The sequence below is a fragment of the Mytilus californianus genome, unplaced genomic scaffold, assembly GCF_021869535.1.
Source record: "Mytilus californianus isolate M0D057914Y unplaced genomic scaffold, xbMytCali1.0.p SCAF_5, whole genome shotgun sequence".
NCBI classification, from domain to species: domain Eukaryota; kingdom Metazoa; phylum Mollusca; class Bivalvia; order Mytilida; family Mytilidae; genus Mytilus; species Mytilus californianus.
In genome coordinates this window covers 107,372,299-107,391,730 of record NW_026262701.1, presented here as the reverse complement: position 1 = coordinate 107,391,730, position 19,432 = coordinate 107,372,299, and the positions used below count along the sequence as shown (strand labels likewise).

Sequence of the window (19,432 nt, the reverse complement as noted above, 5' to 3'; positions counted from 1 at the left end):
CAAAGTACTGCTTATTCTTTCAATCTGTATTTAAGTTTTGAATTGGGGAATGTAAAGGGTGGAGGACTGGGGAATACCAATGTAAAGGGTGGAGAAGTCGAATGTATGTTGCATGAAGAAGGTGACATTGTGTCTACTCCTTACAATTAATGTTTGTTTTGTGTTGAGATACAACTCATTTTGACCTATAGAAGGTAATTTTATGGTATGATTAAAACCAGGTTTTGGTTGCTGATACAATAGATGTTAGAATTTGGAAAGAAGTTTTTTTGAGCATTTTGCAGACCCAGTAAAAGTACATTGTAAGGAAACATATGTAAATTGAATATCCAGTAGAATAAAAGAAGATCCATTTCATCTAAGATTGAATTTCCAAAGGAATATACAGATATATGATTCTCCGTGATTTCATGCAAGTGTTGTAGGGTTACCAGTAAATTATCAATATCAGTTCCCTCATCAAAGTGATGATATAATGTAATTTACAATAAAACAGCTTCTGTAAATTCAGGAATTGTTGTGATTTTATTAATAGGAGAAATGTGACAGCATCAGGTTCCCAATGATAAAATCTTTCATTCATAATTTAAGGTCAAGGGACAGTCACATATTTTGTAAAATTTTGCATACAACTAAAAGATGGACGAAAGATACCAGAGGGACAGTCAAACTCATAGATCGAAAACAAACTGACAACGCCTAAAGCTTGTTGAACTATAACAGAAATTTGAAAAAAATAATGCATTTTTTAAACTCTTTTATTTGATGAAATATTATTGATTGAATTCTATCAAAATAGGTGTACATTTGTATAGAAAGCATATAAAAGTCGGCGAAAACATTTTTGAATTTGTCTAAAATTCATCAAATCTCTGATTTCAAATCCATAGATTTTTCTGTAAAAATGTTATGTTTTTTATACATAAAATTCAGTTTTAATAATATAACGTAATCATATGGTCACTGACTTTGTTTTTGTTTCATTAACCAATCTGTTACCTAGTTGGCAGTAAAACGCCTGAAAAATTGACGTTTTACGTTTTAACATATCATTTTTAAAGAAAAATCAATGAATTTGAAATTAAAAATTCAATCAGTAATATTTCAGATAATAAAAGAGATAAATGTATTATTTCGATTTTCTGTTGTAGTTCAAAGAGTCAAAGTTGTTTGAAATTTTTTTACCAAAATCAGTGGATTTTCGCTTTATAAAATTTTTGCTATCGCATTAATAAGACATTTTTACCAGTAATCACTGATTCACAATAATAAATGCACACATTAATTTCTAAAAAATTTAGTGTTTTGTCTCATCACCCTCAGTGAGAAAGACAACTATGTAAATAAACATGATAAAATCCAAATTTTTTTTTAGGTATTTCGAAAGTCTCGACATTAAAATAAGGAGATGTAGTATGATTGCCTGTGGGACAACTATCCACCAAAACCGTAAATAACTTGGGGGCAATGTACAATCTTCCACAACGAACACAAAAGTGTACAGGCTGATATGGTTGCCTGCTTTACTTATAATTGAACTTATGTTGAAAGTCTTTAATATGAGGGCTTTTATACAAGCATCACATAAACTTAACATTATCAATGATCCATGTAAATGAGTCAAAGGTCAGATGAATCACGCCAGACTACTATGTTTTACATTTTACAATCATACCATGCACCATATATAGGTAGCCTATCGCTAATAGTATCTAAGAAACAGACCTAATTACGAAAACTGAACATTGACCAATGAACCATGAAATGAGGTCAAGGTCAGATGAAACCTGCTAGACAGACATGTGCAACTTACCATCATTCCATACACCAAATATAATAGCCCTATTGCTTAAAGTATCGGAGGTATAGGTCAAGGACAGGTGAACCCTACCTGACGGACGTGTAGACCTTGCAAGTATTCAAATATACCAATTTGGCTTTTTTACCGTCTCTAACAAAGAGTTTCATTTCTTTTGTTTAATTTCAACTGAATATCCGCCTGTATATCGTACACTCTAAATCTAAGGAACTAAACGAAACATGATAATACCAAATGAAGGTAAAATTCTGGTTGAAATTTATTTTGAAATTTGATTGTTCAGTCACTGCTTCTGATATTTTGTATTTTTTTTTATACATTTCGCTGATTTTTTGTTTTTACTGCATTGTAATTTTGTATGCTTTATTCTGTGTATTGCACATCATGAAGTTTATGAGAGCTGTAAGAATTCGTTTTGTAGTACATTCATCAATATGAAAGTTAGCTAGGACAGCATGATTTAATGTCAGCAGGGTTTAGTAATTTGACGCAAAATATTCTATTCTGAAGTTACTTGACCAAATCTTGTCCAACTTTACCTGATCGTTCTTTTTGAAGGGGGGGGAGGGGGGGGGGGATAACAGATAACAGTGGTGTAAAAACTTCAATAACACTTAACAACCATATTGAAAAATCGAGCAATGTTAAGGTACTTGATTGTTCTATCCGAATTTGAGAAATTTTCAAAACAAAACGGCGGGTGTCTTGCAAAAAGCAGGTCTAAATAGGTAGGTCACATTCGGGGAAAAGTGGACGGGATTGTAGTTACGACATTTGGAACATATCCGCTATCATCTGTGAAAGGTCAAACAACTCGTGATGGCGCCCGTTAAATTTACGAAGGTATGATTTCAACTTCACCACTTGGAACTCTTGGTTTAATAGCTTCCTTGTGAGCCCTGGAATATCATATCAACTGTGAGATATATACTCCGTACGCAAACGCTGCTGGAATGTTGCTACATAGAAATGGAAAGTTCACAATCGGGAAGCTGAATTCATCTCTTTTGTCGTAAAGTTTTGTTTTCAACCGACCCTCATTGTCAATTTCTAGATGTAAGTCAATATATGAGGCAGACTTAACTGTATCTGTTGTAACCTTTATTTCAAGCTCGATGGGATAGATGCGTTCAACATAGTCACCAAATTTTGAATTATTTAGTAAGAAAACATCATCTATATAGCGAAAAGTAAAGTTAAAGGATAGTGCTTACTTCTTTTCTTTCTTCCTCAGAAGTTTGTGTATGAAGCCAAGCCTCATATGAATAAAGAAACAAGTCGGGAAGAAAAGGGGCACAGTTGGTTCCCATGTGAATGCCGAATGTTTGTTGAAAAACATGTCCTTCAAACGTAACAAAGATGTTGTCAATTAAGAAATCAAGCATCTTGATAATGTCAGTTTCAGAGAATTTTTTGTTTGAATCATAGTGATTTTTTACAAAGTAGGATTTATCCCTCCCTAAGACAAGATACTTGGCCTTTTTTTTTTTATGAAACAAAGCAGGACCAACTCTTTCAATTTGTCTTTTAGTTTGAAATGGGGAATACTTGTGAAAAGCGTAGAAAAGTCAAAAGTTTTAATACTATTGCAAGATGAAAGAGTCTTAGATTGTATGTACTCTAAAAGATCTTTGGAAATTTTCAGTATCCACATCTGGTTCACGCCACCTCTTGAATAGGTAGTTTCACAATAACTTTCAAGCCCGGCTTTAATTGCTGATAAAATTGATGATAATAATTTAGAAAAAGATTTCGTGGAGCATTTGGAAAACCCAGCAATAAACCGTTGTTTGTAAGGACACTTATTAGGTTTAGGTATCCAATAAAGTGATGGAAGATCCAGTTCTTCATCTTTGTTTAAAATTCTAAAGGAACATAGAACAGACCTATGATTTTCAAGTATTTCCTCTTCGGTAAGTGTTGTGGGGTATATGTTGAGTTTCTACGTGAATTGTCAATACCTAACTCATTTATCAAGCAGTTTATGTAATGTGATTTACACTCAAAAACTATGTTGTTTGGGGCTTTATCTGCCGGGACAACAACATATTTGTCATGGAGGTAGGACAAGTGTTTTGCAACATTTGGGTCTTTAAAGATTGATATAGCGTGGGTATTCATAGACCCATTCAGTTTCTTAATTCTGATTTGTATCAACGACCTCATAGCTTTAATCCATTGGGAAAGAGTATCTACGTCTTCTTTGTTGCGTTTAACCCATTGCCTGGCATGATCCTCGACTGAATCCATCAGTATTTTGAAGTTGTGTTTCTAATTGATGGATTTAGGCTCATTATTTTTCGGGCCTTTGGATAACACACCACTTTTCAGATAAGTGTTTTTGACAATGTTTAGGTCACCAGTAATAACGTGGCCAGCCGGATTATAAATGAATGGGGAACTAGCACAGGTGCAATCAGGAGGTTTAGACTTGAAGTCGTCAATATTGAGATCCTGCAACACGTATTTGTAATTGAAAATTTTAGTTGCAATTGGTTTGGTATAGGTATGATCAGGTATAAGAAATGATAGGTACAGACTTATCTTTAAAAAAGGGAGGTATTTTCGACTTCACTGCTTTATGATGAAAGATATTGCCCAAGTTGATGGTATCGAGACCTTTGTTTGCAAAGGAAACATTTAGAAAGGATCTTTTCTCCTTAAAGATCTTCAAAGACAGTTACATACATGCTGTTTATGTTACTCCTTTGAGGGAGCACCGTAAAGAAAGAGATTAACAGCAAAGTTAATGTGATTAGTGTGAATCTTGAAAGTTCTTGTAAATAACTGTTAAGGTAGATCGGGTGTCTTCCTCCATCTTGGATTTTGAAAAAGCAGATAACAGTCGGTCTAGATCTTTAATGAAATTTGCAAATTTCGAGAGTAGTATGTAATTCATATGTAAGACTTTTCATGTTGATATAGAAAATTATGTATTTTATCATATTTACGGCTGTATTTTCCAATAATCAAATTATTTTTGTTTTATTATTTTTTTAAAAATTTTTCCATATCAGGGTAGATAACGCAGATATAATGGGAGATAACTCGATAAAGTTACTTTTATAATAGAATGTGTTGTGAATTTACCTATTTTATTATGTAGCAAGAAAACGAGTTCCGTGACCCCATTATTTCTTTTTTTTTTTATCTGAAAGCATATTATTAGAGCTATATTCTCATATTTTATCTTAAAATGCTATGGTGTTGTTTTCTTTTTATCACCCAAATTTGAGTTTTCCTTGCATAATCTATACAAAATCTGACAATTTTGCTCAACCTATAGCGTGAAAAAAAGCAGGGTGACCCATACTTTTGATTACATTTTTTAAAGAGCATGATATAAACTACATTTTGACAAATCATCAAAAAATTCTGTGGATTTAAATTAAAACACCCCATCTACCTTAAAAGAGATAAATTATGTCAAAAACAGTGAACACTTTAAGTGTCAAGTAACAGATAACAGGAATCCATTTTCATATAAAACAGTTAACAACATTGCCAATGTTAACAAAACAGATAACAGACAGTGGGTTGAAAACAGTTGACAGTTTATATATATTTCAAATAACAGTTGAGAACACCTTGAAATAGCCCAAAGCAGGTTAACAGAAAAAGGTATTGCCCTCCCTCCTTTATGGAACATGGCGAAAATTTTGTAACTGGGGAATTGATCCATCAACAAAAAAGACCGCTGTTGCTTAAAATAGAACATAGGGATAAAATGCAGTTTGCTGCTAATATCTCAAAAACAAAAGACGTAAGATTAAAACTGACACACGTTAAAACTATTCAATAGGACAAGGTCTATTTCCAATAGAAATAAAAAAAAATCATACAACCCATTTTGGAGTTATTGTCTCTGAAATGTCAATTTTAGCAAATTTCTCAGTTTTTGATAAATATTTCAAAAAAAAATATAGATTGAGAGAAACTTAAATAGGTACAAATGACTAAAACAATAAGATCTCCTTGGAGATCTTACCCAGATTTGAATTTTTTGAAGAAACAAAAATAGACATAGAGCGTAAAAAATAGCAAAATTTAGCAAATGAAGGCAAATAGATGATTTATTATTTTTACCCAATTTTGCTGATACTATAATAGATAGAGAAAAACAGTAAATAGAAAAACTGTTCAGCAAAATAGGATCTACAAATAGATCAATATTTAAATCTGTATACTATTAAGACTTACATTTGTCATATATAAAGGAATCTTTTGTCCAAATTCTATAAGTTACAACCTCACTTTGATATTCATTTCTTGTTTAATCGTTGTAAAAATATCTTTTTCATAGACAACAATGATATGTTTCATTCGGGTTTTCCACGATTTTACTATTTCGTCTTCATGATTATAATTGAACAGATTTCTTTCATGAAACAAGTATATACATTCTGTATGTAAAAATTGAGAATGGAAATGGGGAATGTGTCAAAGAGACAACAACCCGACCACAGAACAGACAACAGCAGAAGGCCACCAACAGGTCTTCAATGCAGCGAGAAATTCCCGCACCCGGAGGCGTCCTTCAGCTGGCCCCTAAACAAATATATATACTAGTTCAGTGATAATGAACGCCATACTAAACTCCAAATTGTACACAAGAAACTAAAATTAAAAATAATACAAGACTAACAAAGGCTAGAGGCTCCTGACTTGGGACAGGCGCAAAAATGTGGCGGGGCTCATGTTTATGAGATCTCAACCCTCCCCCTATACCTCTAGCCAATGTAGAAAAGTAAACGCATAACAATACGCACATTAAAATTCAGTTCAAGAGAAGTCCGAGTCTGATGTCAGAAGATGTAACCAAAGAAAATAAACAAAATGACAATAATACATAAATAACAACAGACTACTAGCAGTTAACTGACATGCCAGCTCCAGACTTCAATTAAACTGATTGAAAGATTATGTCTTCATCATATGAATATCAGGCACAATCCTTCCCGTTAGGGGTTTAGTATCATACCATCATAACATATATGAGAAGAACATAACCCGTGTCATGCCAACAACTGGTTTTTAAATAAATGTGTTTAGTGCCGATGCAAAGACCCTATAAGTGAATCAATATTCACGCCAAAATATGCAATCTTTAATGACCTGACAACAGTATCGTAACTATATCCCTTCTTAATAAGTCTATTTAAAGGTTTTGTTAGTTTCAGAGGTGAATACTGACATTTATGTGCTTTATAAAGAATATTTCCATAAAAAATTGGATGTGAAATACCTGAACGTATAAGAAGTCTGCATGTTGAGCTATATTTACGAATGATGTCCTTATACCGATGATAAAATTTAGTAAATGTTTTGACTAGTTTGTGATATCGAAAACCCTGGTGTAATAATTTTTCAGTAATACATAAATTTCTCTCGTTAAAATCTAAAACATTGTTACATACACGAGCGAATCGTACAAGCTGAGATATATAAAACCGTAAGATGGTGACAAGGGAACGTCACCATCTAAAAATGGATAATTAACGATAGGAAATGAAAAATCATCTCTTTTATCATATATTTTAGTATTAAGCTTTCCGTTAATGATATAGATATCAAGATCGAGGAAAGGGCAGTGGTCATTGTTAGTATTAGCTTTATTTAAAGTAAGTTCAACAGGATAAATTTCTTTAGTATACATACTGAAGTCGTCATTATTGAGAGCCAAAATATCATCCAAATATCTAAAAGTATTATTAAATTTGTGTATCAGATGTTGTTTCGATGGGTCTTTACTGATTTTGTCATAAATTGTAACTCATAGCAATACAAAAAAAGGTCCGCAATAAGTGGTGCACAGTTAGTCCCCATTGGAATTCCGATAACCTGACGATATACGGAATCTCCAAAGCGAACAAAAATGTTATCTAGTAAAAATTCAAGGGCATATATAGTATCAAAGCATGTCCAATTGACATAGTTTTTTTGTTTATTGCTACTAAAAAATGACCTAAAAGAGTGTGAACATATATATTCACATTCTGACTTTTTAAATGCCCATTTAATTAGGTGTGTGAATTTTTTCTTAATGAGAATGTGAGGCAATGTGGTATATAGGGTAGAAAAATCAAAACTTTGAACAGATTCAAAATCACCAATATATGCATGCAATTTATCAAGTACTTCCAACGAGTTCTTGACACTCCAAAAGTAATTAATTCCACTATTTTCGAAGGCCTTATTTGAACAATTTATTATCAGGTTTTTGATTGTACCAAGTGTACTGGTAAGAAGAATAGACAATTTAGTAGTGGAACAATGGCTTGAAGACGAAATGAATCTATATTTGTAAGGTGTTTTGTGTAGCTTCGGAAGCCAATACATAGTTGGGACTTTCATTGTATTTGGTTCTGCTTGTAAAGCGGTAGCTAAAAGTTTATGTTTGTTACAGATGTCGTTTTCTGAAAATGGAGTCAGTTGGAATGTTGGTGAATTGGTGATTTCTTTTTTCAGAACCTCAATGTAAAATTTACGTCAAACAATAATAATATTATTAGCAGCTTTATCGGCCGGGACAAAAACAAATTCCTTGGCTAGTTCTTTTAGTTTATGTTTGATACGAGAAATAGGTTTATTGTGGTTATTGTTAAGAGTAAAATGTTCTTTAAAATGTTGAATACGTATATCAACTATGTTCATTACTGATTTAAAAAAAGAGTCCAAAGATTTTTTGTCAGCTTTTTCCCGTTTTATCCATTTCAAACAGTAAGTATGGAGTGAGTCGTGGATGATATTACGACACTCATTCCAATTAATAATTGACGGGGGACGATATTTAGGTCCTTTACTGAGGAATGATTTTAACTCTCGGTCTTGAACGATGTTAAGATCTCCTGTTATAACATGGGAAATGGGTCCATAAATGTATTCGGAATTACTGCAATTACATGAAGTAGGTGTATTTTCACTGATATTAACATCTTTACACAATTGGCTATAATTAAAAACAAATTTCCGGGTAGATTTCTTGTAAATATAACAAATAAGAGGGAGCTCAGTATTATCAAAATATCCCGGAATTTGTTCTTTAACAGAATGGTCGTTAAAAATACCGGCAATATTTACAAAATCAAAACCTTTATTGACATACTTTATTTTAATAAACTGTTTTTTATGATCTTCAGGGCGATCAATTTTGGGAAACAGTTTAGAATAACAATATGCCATTATAATTTGAACGATTTCATACTTAGGACTGCTATATGAAATTGTGTTGCAATCCTCTAAAATTTTATTTAACTTATTAACCGGTAATGAACAGAGCTTTGTTAGCAGATAATGTCTGCCGTTGTTTTTTGAAACAGAAATTAGGTCCGAAATATTGGTATGATTGGTCCGAAATTTTCTTTGATTGCGATTTTTTCTACGACCATGAGAACGGTTTTTACGAACAGTTTTAGATACTATATCCAAAATGTTAACAGAATCGGTTCTTGATATATTACCAATTCCCATGATATTATCATTTAGACCGAGAGGGTAGACTGTCTGTAATTTTTTAATCCAATTTAATTCAATTATTTTCCGCGATCGTACAAACTTTGAATGAGATTCACCAGGCTGCTTATTTACTACTTCTAAAGGTTGAACTGCTAAATATTTAATAGGATGATTGTGCTTCTTAAGGTGTTGATAAATGATACTTTTGAATTTATTGGGTCTTTTAAAACGATACAGATGTTCTTGAGTGCGTTTAGATAAATATCGTCCAGTTTCACCTACGTACTGAACACCGCATCCCGGTTTGTTTCATGTGAGTAAATAAATTATACTGTTTGTTTTTCAAGTTATATCAGTTTCAAAATTTAAAGAAAATGTGCGACCATTAAACGAGGAACTTACCGTATTGTTGGTGGAAAGACGGGGACATGTAAGTCATTTTTTGGCATGACACTTATCGATAGAAGGGTAACCACGATTTTTATTGTTAAAAATGTTAGCGATGGTAGTATTTTTAGATAAGCGATTTTGAAGATTGAGACGTGTAGATACCCTTTGAACGAGTTTAGTATTTAATATTTTTCCATTTCTAAGCTTCATATTTGTTTTTTGTTTGTGAATTATATTAGAAAGGAGCAAAGACTGGCGTCCAGAATATGAACCAGCATACAATGAATTAAATTATGTAAAAATGATAAATCTGTTCGGCTAAAGATGTCAAACGCTATCCGTATTAATTACCCGAAAAAGAAAGGGTATATTAGGGTAGCGACTGACGTCTGACTAAATAGTAGAATGGGGCTGAATATTGAAATACTACTTTTTGATAAATATTCCTAAAGTAATGAACTAGAGAAGTTCTCGCTCGGACACACACTCCATAATCTAGTATATTATAAGAGCATAAACCTGAAGCACGGGGAGGCACTCTACTGTCTCCACACGGCACTAAAGACAAACTCTGTAAAAAATAAAATTGAGAATGAAAATGGGGAATGTGTCAAAGAGACAACAACCCGACCACAGAACAGACAACAGCAGAAGGCCACCAACAGGTCTTTAATGCAGCGAGAAATTCCCGCACCCGGAGGCGTCCTTCAGCTGGCCCCTAAACAAATATATATACTAGTTCAGTGATAATGAACGCCATACTAAACTCCAAATTGTACACAAGAAACTAAAATTAAAAATAATACAAGACTAACAAAGGCTAGAGGCTCCTGACTTGGGACAGGCGCAAAAATGCGGCGGGGTTAAACATGTTTATGAGATCTCAACCCTCCCTCTATACCTCTAGCCAATGTAGAAAAGTAAACGCATAACAATATGCTCATTAAAATTCAGTTCAAGAGAAGTCCGAGTCTGATGTCAGAAGATGTAACCAAAGAAAATAAACAAAATGACAATAATACATAAATAACAACAGACTACTAGCAGTTAACTGACATGCCAGCTCCAGACTTCAATTAAACTGATTGAAAGATTATGTCTTCATCATATGAATATCAAGCACAATCCTTCCCGTTAGGGGTTTAGTACCATACCATCATAACATATATGAGAAGAACATAACCCGTGTCATGCCAACAACTGGTTTTTAAATAAATGTGTTTAGTGCCGATGCAAAGACCCTGCAAAGACCCTGCAAAGATGCATGTGCCTGTCCCAATGTCAGGAGCCTGTAATTCAGTGGTTGTCGTTTGTTGCTGTGTTACATATTTGTTTTTCGTTCATTATTATGTACTTAAATTAGGCCGTTAGTTGTCTTGTTTGAATTGTTTTACAATTGCCATTTCGAGGCCTTTTATAGCTGACTATGCGGTATGGGCTTTGCTCATTGTTGAAGGCCGTATGGTGACTTATAGTTGTAAATTTCTGTGTCATTTGGTCTCTTGTGGAGAGTTGTCTCATTGGCAATCATACCACATCTTATTTTTTTATATCACAGTCATGAATTGCTTCTCCTTCCCATTACATACAATTTAACTTCTTTTTGTTTTTGAAATCATCCTACTCAAGTTTTATTTTTTCTTGTAATGTGTTGGAGCTTAAATTGTGTTATTGCCTTAATAAATGTCAATAATTGCAAGCAAAAGTATCGAATTTTGTATTATTTTTCTTAATGTAAGTTGTATTATTTTTCTTAATGTAAGTTGTATACAATTTAACTTCTTTTTGTTTTTGACATTTATTAAGGCAATAACACAATTTAAGCTCCAACACATTACAAGAAAAAATAAAACTTGAGTAGGATGATTTCAAAAACAATATGTTCAGTCTTACACTGGTCCCCGTCCAGTATTTTGCAATTTTGGGAATTGTTCAGAATATGTAAATTACGGAACCAACCGAAGTTAATACAAAAATGCGCTTCAATTGCAGTGAAACCGATGGGGAAGCTTTGATGTATTTTTTAATAACGATATTGAAGTTGTAGGGACAATTTGCCAATGAATTCATTTCACGACATTTAAAGAAAATCTTAGTTAAATTGTCAGTTTTACAGCTTCATATGTGAACTTTAACATCTGGTTTAATCTCACAATGTTTTGTGTCTTCACCAAGTCATGTGATGAATGTTGTTGTTTGTCACTTTGTAGATCTTCGTTTTTCGTCGGAGTTCAGTATTGGTGTTCAATATTTTTCCAAAATTCATACAGAAAATATTATTTTTATTTTACACTAGGTTTCGTCAACTTTCTGATTTTGACCCTTTAAGTTAAACAAATATATCAGACATTTGCCGTACCTTTTTACTTGCCAATTATCTATAGAAATTTCATTGCTTTTTTATGCTTATTTCCCCCTTAATATACATTCCAGACTATGATTTGTTGAAATAATAATTTTGTACTCCGTGTATGCTGCTATATTCATTGAGAATACAACCATCGATATGGAAGTGTTTGTAGGTGGAACAACCCTTCACGACACATGTGGGGCTCTTTAAATGGACAAAAACATGTGTACATTTGTAATTTAAAAACAAGGTGGTGATATAGGTATCAATCATGTATTATTCTAACAAAAAGTTATTTCATTATTGTCTTTATTTTGTTGTCCTTCTTTACATATGGGTGTACTATTCATATTGAATATTTTTGATTCACAAAGGAAAAAAAGGAAAATCCGTGTTATGCCTGACTGTGTTTCAAATGTCACAGAGAGAATAATAGTTCTGGTTTCTTCAATTTCAGAAATGTCTCAGTTTAATCACAGAAAAATATAAGGAGCAGATCAATCATTTACAACAAACATGTCTAAATAGCACTGATGGCTTTAAAGGTAAATCTACGGATAGAGATTTCAAGTTTATAATTTTGATCGACAAACAACATAATTTATTTTACTGCCAAATTCAGAAGATTGGGACAAAATTCATCAAGGATCTACTTAGAAAGTTATCACAGAAAAGTAAGAAAGACAATTTAAGAAATGCGTTTGACGAAAATGAATGGAAATTGTCCGACTTAAATTCAATTATGGAAAATACTAACAAGATTATGTTTGTTCGTGAACCCTTTTCTAGAGTACTGTATGGATATGTTGATAAACTTTTTGCACCTAGCAATATTTACTGGGATGTAACAGGAAGATCGGTGCTTGTAAAAACTCGAAATGACTTTGATAATCATTCTTTGTCGTGTGGTCATGATGTCTCGTTTCCAGAGTTTGTAAAGTATATGATTAAATCCGAAAAACAGGGTCTAAATCTTGATCGTCATTAATCACCTTTATACGAACACTGTCGGCCATGTCAAATTTCATACGACTTCATCGGAATATTTGAATCGTTTAAAGAAGATATTTTGTTTTTGTTGGATTATTTGAATATTCAACACGTCACAAACATAACACTTAGTGATTTTGAGTCTGAAACAACAGAATCAAGAGCTATATTTCAAAGTCAACGTTTGTTCAATATGCTAAAGAAACTTGAACGCTGTGTTTCATTTTACAATGCAACCAAGCGTACATGGAGAGAAATGCAGATAAGAGGTCTGATCTCGATACATAAACAATTTCCATTCGATGCAGAATATACTGAAAGTCACATGACAAAAAAGACTTATTTGTCGCAGTGAAAAATGCTATTTCAAGTGTAAAAAATATAAGCGAAGTTAAAGCACAGCGTGATGCAGCATTGATCGAAGCATTTAAACTTGTGCCTATAGTCGACCTTTACTCCTTACGACGATTTTTAAAACCTGACTGTGCATTGTTTAATTATGATTCAATGCCTATGAAAATATTTGACAGACAAAATATGGACAAAAATTGTGTTCAATATTTCAATTTGTTTTGAAAATTAGCAATAAACATATTTGTGATGCATTCAGGTAAAATAAAATTTTCTATTAAAGAAATATATTCTAGAAGCTTATTTCGACAGATGTCTGTCTCTGTTACACATAATTTCTTGTCTCATGGAATAAAATTGTTAAAACATAACCTTCTCAAACAAATTAATAGTATGTATTTTTTAGTAACAAAAATGGTCGTCGTAACACCCTGTCGAGAAAAGCAACATCTTATCCTAACCATTTGTTGATTTGTCAATGATCTGTAAAATGTATAAATATGCTTGATATTATAATATATCATATATGTTACTACTCGATGTAGTACTGGGACTATTTGTGCGGCTAGCCAAATTATCACAGGTGGGACTATTTTTCAATTTATCCAGTGGAATATTGATGCATCCAATTGTCTGGACAAACCCATACTTATGGCTACTGTAATGATGTCTGTCCAAAAAGGTCCTGAATAATCTAATGTGTCGTTGAGGGGGTCTCCGTTTTTTAGTTACACCACAGCTTCTATAAAAAATACTTTGCTGTATAAAATATGAACACATGGTATGATTGCCAATGAAACAATTCTCCACCAGAGACCAAATGACGTAGAAGTTAGCAACTAAAGGTCACCGTGCAGCCTTCAACAATGAGCAAAATCCTTACCTCATAAAAAGCTTTAAAAGGCCCCGAAATGACAAACGTAAAACAATTCAAACGAGAAAACAAACGGCCTGATTTAGTACAAAACAATAAACGAAAATATGATATACAACAACAAACGACAAGCACTGAATTACAGGCTCCTGAGTTGGGGCAGGCACATACAGAAGTGGTGAGGTCATATATGTCATCGAGCGCCCCACCCTCCCCCTAAACCTGGGACAGTGTATGGTACAAAGAATATCTCAAATACAAACTATACAAAACAATCAATGAAAAACAAATATGATAAACAGCAAAAACTTGGGACAGGCACATATAGAATGTGGCGGGGTTAAATTTAATAGCTTTGTAAGTTCAAAGCCAAACATAACGAATAAAAGGTCATGTATCTTAGACAAACATATAAATCAGTACACATCCAACATCCAATGGATTTAATGAAAAGACGTCATTAATATTCAGCTTGTGTATTGCAAAAATATAGGTATCGACAGATTGTAGGACCATGAATGTACATGTATATGTGTATAACAATAATATCACATTCGATTTTAATTGATTGATAATAAAATCAATATTTATACCGATAAAATAAATTGTATTTTTGCATCGTTATCAAAATCAAAAGGACGATAACACCATGTTTATGCACAACTTAAAATCGTCTATAAAATCAAGATAGTCATCATGCAATTGTTCAACCAAATAACAAAGTAAAGTATTTTTCTATCTTTTATTAAGAGATTGGTGTTTCCCGATTTTATTTAAATCGGTGTAACATTTGATACATTTGTTTTATTTGTTTCCTTACACACACACATGTGCATAACACATACATGACAATTATCATTAAAAGAAGATGTCGGATAAACGTCAAATTCAAAATTCAAGCAACGATACAAAGGCCTAAAAACTTTTAGAATTCAACATATTTGTTTCCCTCTAAAATAATTCAACATTAGACATACGGATCATTTCATTGACATTTTCTATGTGTATCATCCCCACCAGAAAAAAAAGATGAAAGGATAAAGAAATGATGATATTGTTGGCTCGATTTGATTAACTAATAATAACTGTAACGATTCAAATATTGCTGATAAATACTGGCTTCCCCCGGATATTTCCGATTTCAGGTTGATTTAATCGCAAACATTTCATTCAAGTTATTTTGAACAATCTTAATTTCGTGCTATAGTATAGCTTCTCACTAGTAAACCAATTTTTAACTGAAACGGTCATTTTGGTGTGAACTGCTCTTAAAAGACTGACCAATGAATTATTTAAACAGTTTAGTTAATTATCAGACTTATCCACGTTCTTAAAAGGCTAAACAATGAAATATTTAATCATTTTCAGTGAATTATCAGACTTTTCCGCGTTCTTAAAAGGCTAAACAATGATTTATTTAATAATTTTCAGTGAATTATCAGACTTATCCACTGCGGTAAAGTCAGAACAGTAACTGTTTAGACAATTCGCTTCCAGGTATTTAAGATCTGTTCAGTCTATGTTCAGAATGTTTAGAAGTTGCTTTTTACCTGTACAAAAAATGAAAACAACACTTTATAAATTTCATGCGTGCGAAGTGCTATTCTGTATTTACCTTCATCAGAAATAGCAACATACTGAATACTCTAAATAACTACTTAACAGAACTGGATTGACTGCAATTCATATTTCTGAAAGGTACTGAATTTTCTAAGAAAAAAAAAATCGGAAAATTAACATAAGCTCATAACAAGACTTAACGTTTTTAGGTTCAGAATCTTCAGATGTTGTTAAGTTCATAATTACCATTTAACACCCAAATCAGTTTACTAATTTTAATTAACAGATATATAAGTTTTATCTAGCTTCCAATGTCTGCAATTGCAATTTGAGTCTACGTTTGTTTTGTTGATATGTTGATACTTTGGTCTAACTTGATTTTTGCTGACGTATACGTGTCTTTCCATTGATTCCGTTAACAGTTGAGAGCTTCTTGAAAATACCATTAAACATTCGAATGCCTGTATCAAGTTTGAACATTTAGGTCTTTTGATAAAACTTTCTTTGTTGTATTGTTTATTTATTTATGTTGTGGAGCTCGACATGTTTTTTTAAATGTTTAGTCAGAAAAACAAATAAAAGAGGGACTAAAGATACCAGAGGGACAGTCAAACTCATAGATCGAAAACAAACTGACAACGTCAAGTGATCTTCAGAAGATGCTGACCCTTCCAGAGTACCTGGCTTTTCAGTCATAAAACTTTACTCAGTACTTGGAGTACAACATTTTTGCTCGAAACACCAAATCCAGTACTTTGATTGGTTGATTTCTGCGTGATATCGATAATCGTACTCGAAATGTTTTAGACTGTAAGGCCTGGTCTCACTTCCGAATTTATGTAGTTCATTTTGTACGAGCTTTTTTGTTTTATTGCTTCTAAACTTTCCGAGAGGTAAAACTATATATTAGAAAAGGTGCATACGCAACAATTGCACCAATGATCAGTTTTAATCGCTGTTATTTGACAGTTTAGATCGATTTACTTAGAGCTCCACCATTCTAAGGAAAATGTTTGGGTGCATATGTCGTTTTTTTATTATTTTGCTGGTTTTTGTTATTGCTTGACCTTTATGGCTGAAATTTTGAAGATTTATCTATTATATACATATAGAACATTTTCTTTACCAAATCGTATGTACATATAGAACATTTTCTTTACCAAATCTTGAAGTGGAAGCTTTATGTAGTAACGTGTGTTAATCAAACCTTACACCCAGTAACTTATTATTCTTTCGAATGGCGGAGGACTGCTTGACTGTCTCCCGAATAAAAAAAAAACCGTGCAACTTTCTTACCACACAGTGACGACTATATGGTTTTTGCTGAAGTTTTGCAAAAAAAAAACAATATTGTTAATTACATACATACACATAATATTTGATGAAAAGTGAAAACTAATTTGCATACTATTAGTTTGTTTTACCATGTACCAAGACACAATCTTGAACACACACGCATGTCGAAAGAGTTTTAAGAAGCAAAGAACCTATATCTTTCTCTCATGACTCTCAATAATATGCTTTCATTTAAAAGACTAAATCACTGATTAAACTAATTATTGTTCTCAAATATTGAGGTTATAAAAACTCGGCCTCTTTCAAAGGTATTATATAATTTATATGATAAATCAATTATACCACACCAAGCCAAGCTGTCAACATAAATATAGGGGTTTAATATATGTAAAACGTTAGTTCATAGGAACGCGTAATCATTCACAGGCTTGTTAAAGAATACAAAGTTTTGCCCGGAAACACGTTCCATTGTCTGTCCTATTATTTCTTTCCATAAGAGGGGTTTTCAAATTCATTTGAACTCATCTGTTCATTATTTGATTTATTTCTCCTCCATATTATGCATGCCACAATTAAAGATTCTGTAATACTATAACTGGTATTATTATTCCAAATATGCCACCTGTACTGCTAGTTTTGTAGGAAGAATCTGCTGTTACTCCTAAAAGTATATTTTAACATTTGATAAAAGCAAAACGAATTAGACAATACAACGACATATTACTTTATACATTTCAATAGTTCAATTTTAGAAATAACTTGCAGTATTATTGATTTTGATACATTTTGGAAAACCTCCAAATCATTTGATTTATTGATGTCAATCAGATATTAAAATATGTTTTTAGAAGCATCATTCGTATTTCGTATATCAATAACAACACAAAAGTATTTTCCAAAGTATTTATCCATCATTTGCCTTCGAATTTTCGGGCTTGAGCGTTCCAAATGAAGGAGAATCCAGAATAGCGCCTAAAACCCACCAACCTTTATAAAGTGTTTTCATTTCCCAAATTGGCCTTAAAAATCTTTATCCAAATGATAATTACAGACCGAAAATGTTGTTCAAAGGATGCTTTAAGGACTGAATTGAAAAATTATGTGTCACGCTAACTTTTCTTCAGATTTCCAACGCAACTTTAAAATTGCATTTATCCAATTAATTTGAAACTAACCTTTATATACCTGAGGTCATAACGCAGTAATAAGTACTCAGTCTATCATTTTGTTTAGTATTATCAATTTATTTTAGTGATTTTATTTTGTCTATTATGTATCTGTTCAAAAAGTTTCATTGTCAACTTCGTAGCTTCCTACTTAAATAAAGAACTCATATATTGATGTATGGCTCAAATGACATTAAAAGTAGTATAGATTGTTCATTTCGAATTGACACATTTTAGAATGTAGGTTGTGTTCATCAGAATATTGCATTAAACATTCCTAAATTCGTACTGATAAGACGTTCCAAATCCAAAAGGAACCAAGTGATACATGAGTCATGTATAAATGCGAAACTCAATATTGAAGTTATAGTAAATTTACAAACCAGATCCCGATGGTTCTGAAAGTTTATGAATCGTCTTTACGATAGCATCAGCAGTTTTTCCAAGGAAATTGATATTTTCATCGGTCAGCATGACTTGTAGATTATCACATTCATGATGATAACATTGTATCATATCACCTCGGAAATTGGCTGCGAATAAATTGAAATTGCAGCTAGAATTTTACATTTTACATTTTCTTAACAGAACTTTTCAACGTTAAATATTTTCACTATAAGTTAAAATTAACATCTTCAAAATTTCTTGAGCTGACTTTAAAAGAGTTGTTGAATTTTATTTTTTGCATTTCATATATCATAGTGTACCACGCTCATTCTGAGGACAAATAATAGGGATTATAATTGATAAACATTATAAATAAAAGGAGATACTACAACAAAATGTCTGGAGCTGTTATAATGTGTAATAAGTTTTTGAAGTTACCCGAGTCCGTCAACCAGATGGCTGGATAACCATTTTCCCAGAAATTACCATGATCACTTCGCATGAAGTTAATGAGGACGTTTTTGTCGTCAGATGGTAAAGTGCTGAACTTTAGAAACGAGAGAGGAAGAGATTCTATTTCATATTTTGCTTTCCCCAGACCTCTCCAAGACGAAAGAAATTCGGCAGCTAAGTATGAATCGTTAGTTGGTTGCCGGTATATCAAATTAAGAAAGTCTCCTCGGAAATTGTCAGAAGCTATACTATCATAGGTTTCTGGAAATGCTGTTTTAAACTGAAAAAATATTTAGATTCATGAAGACTGTACAATATAGAACGGTTATTGTTATGGAAAC

The 19,432-nt window shown here is 32.5% G+C and overlaps 3 protein-coding genes across 14 annotated transcripts in view; 1 reads left to right on the top strand and 2 right to left on the bottom strand.

The window, feature by feature from the left end:
- Positions 1-19,432, top strand: part of LOC127700504 (uncharacterized protein YfbL-like) — a 323,855-nt gene that overhangs the window by 74,288 nt on the left and 230,135 nt on the right. The window lies entirely within an intron of this gene.
- The window catches only part of LOC127700500 (uncharacterized), a 245,133-nt gene that overhangs the window by 97,394 nt on the left and 128,307 nt on the right, over positions 1-19,432 (bottom strand). The gene's annotated exons all lie outside the window — the stretch shown is intronic.
- Positions 14,958-19,432, bottom strand: part of LOC127700502 (uncharacterized) — a 108,034-nt gene continuing 103,559 nt past the window's right edge. For 2 of the 5 annotated variants that reach the window (XR_007981606.1, XM_052204000.1), the window contains 3 exons: positions 19,077-19,371; positions 18,635-18,784; positions 14,958-17,746 (listed from right to left, as the gene is read on the bottom strand). Coding sequence is in view for 3 of the 5 variants with exons in the window: in XM_052204000.1 (XP_052059960.1) it covers positions 17,658-17,746; positions 18,635-18,784; positions 19,077-19,371 (534 nt within the window). In the remaining 2 variants the exon portion in view is untranslated. The remainder of the gene's footprint in view (positions 17,747-18,634; positions 18,785-19,076; positions 19,372-19,432) is intronic. The other 3 variants (XR_007981605.1, XM_052204001.1, XM_052204003.1) reach the window with 3 other exon arrangements.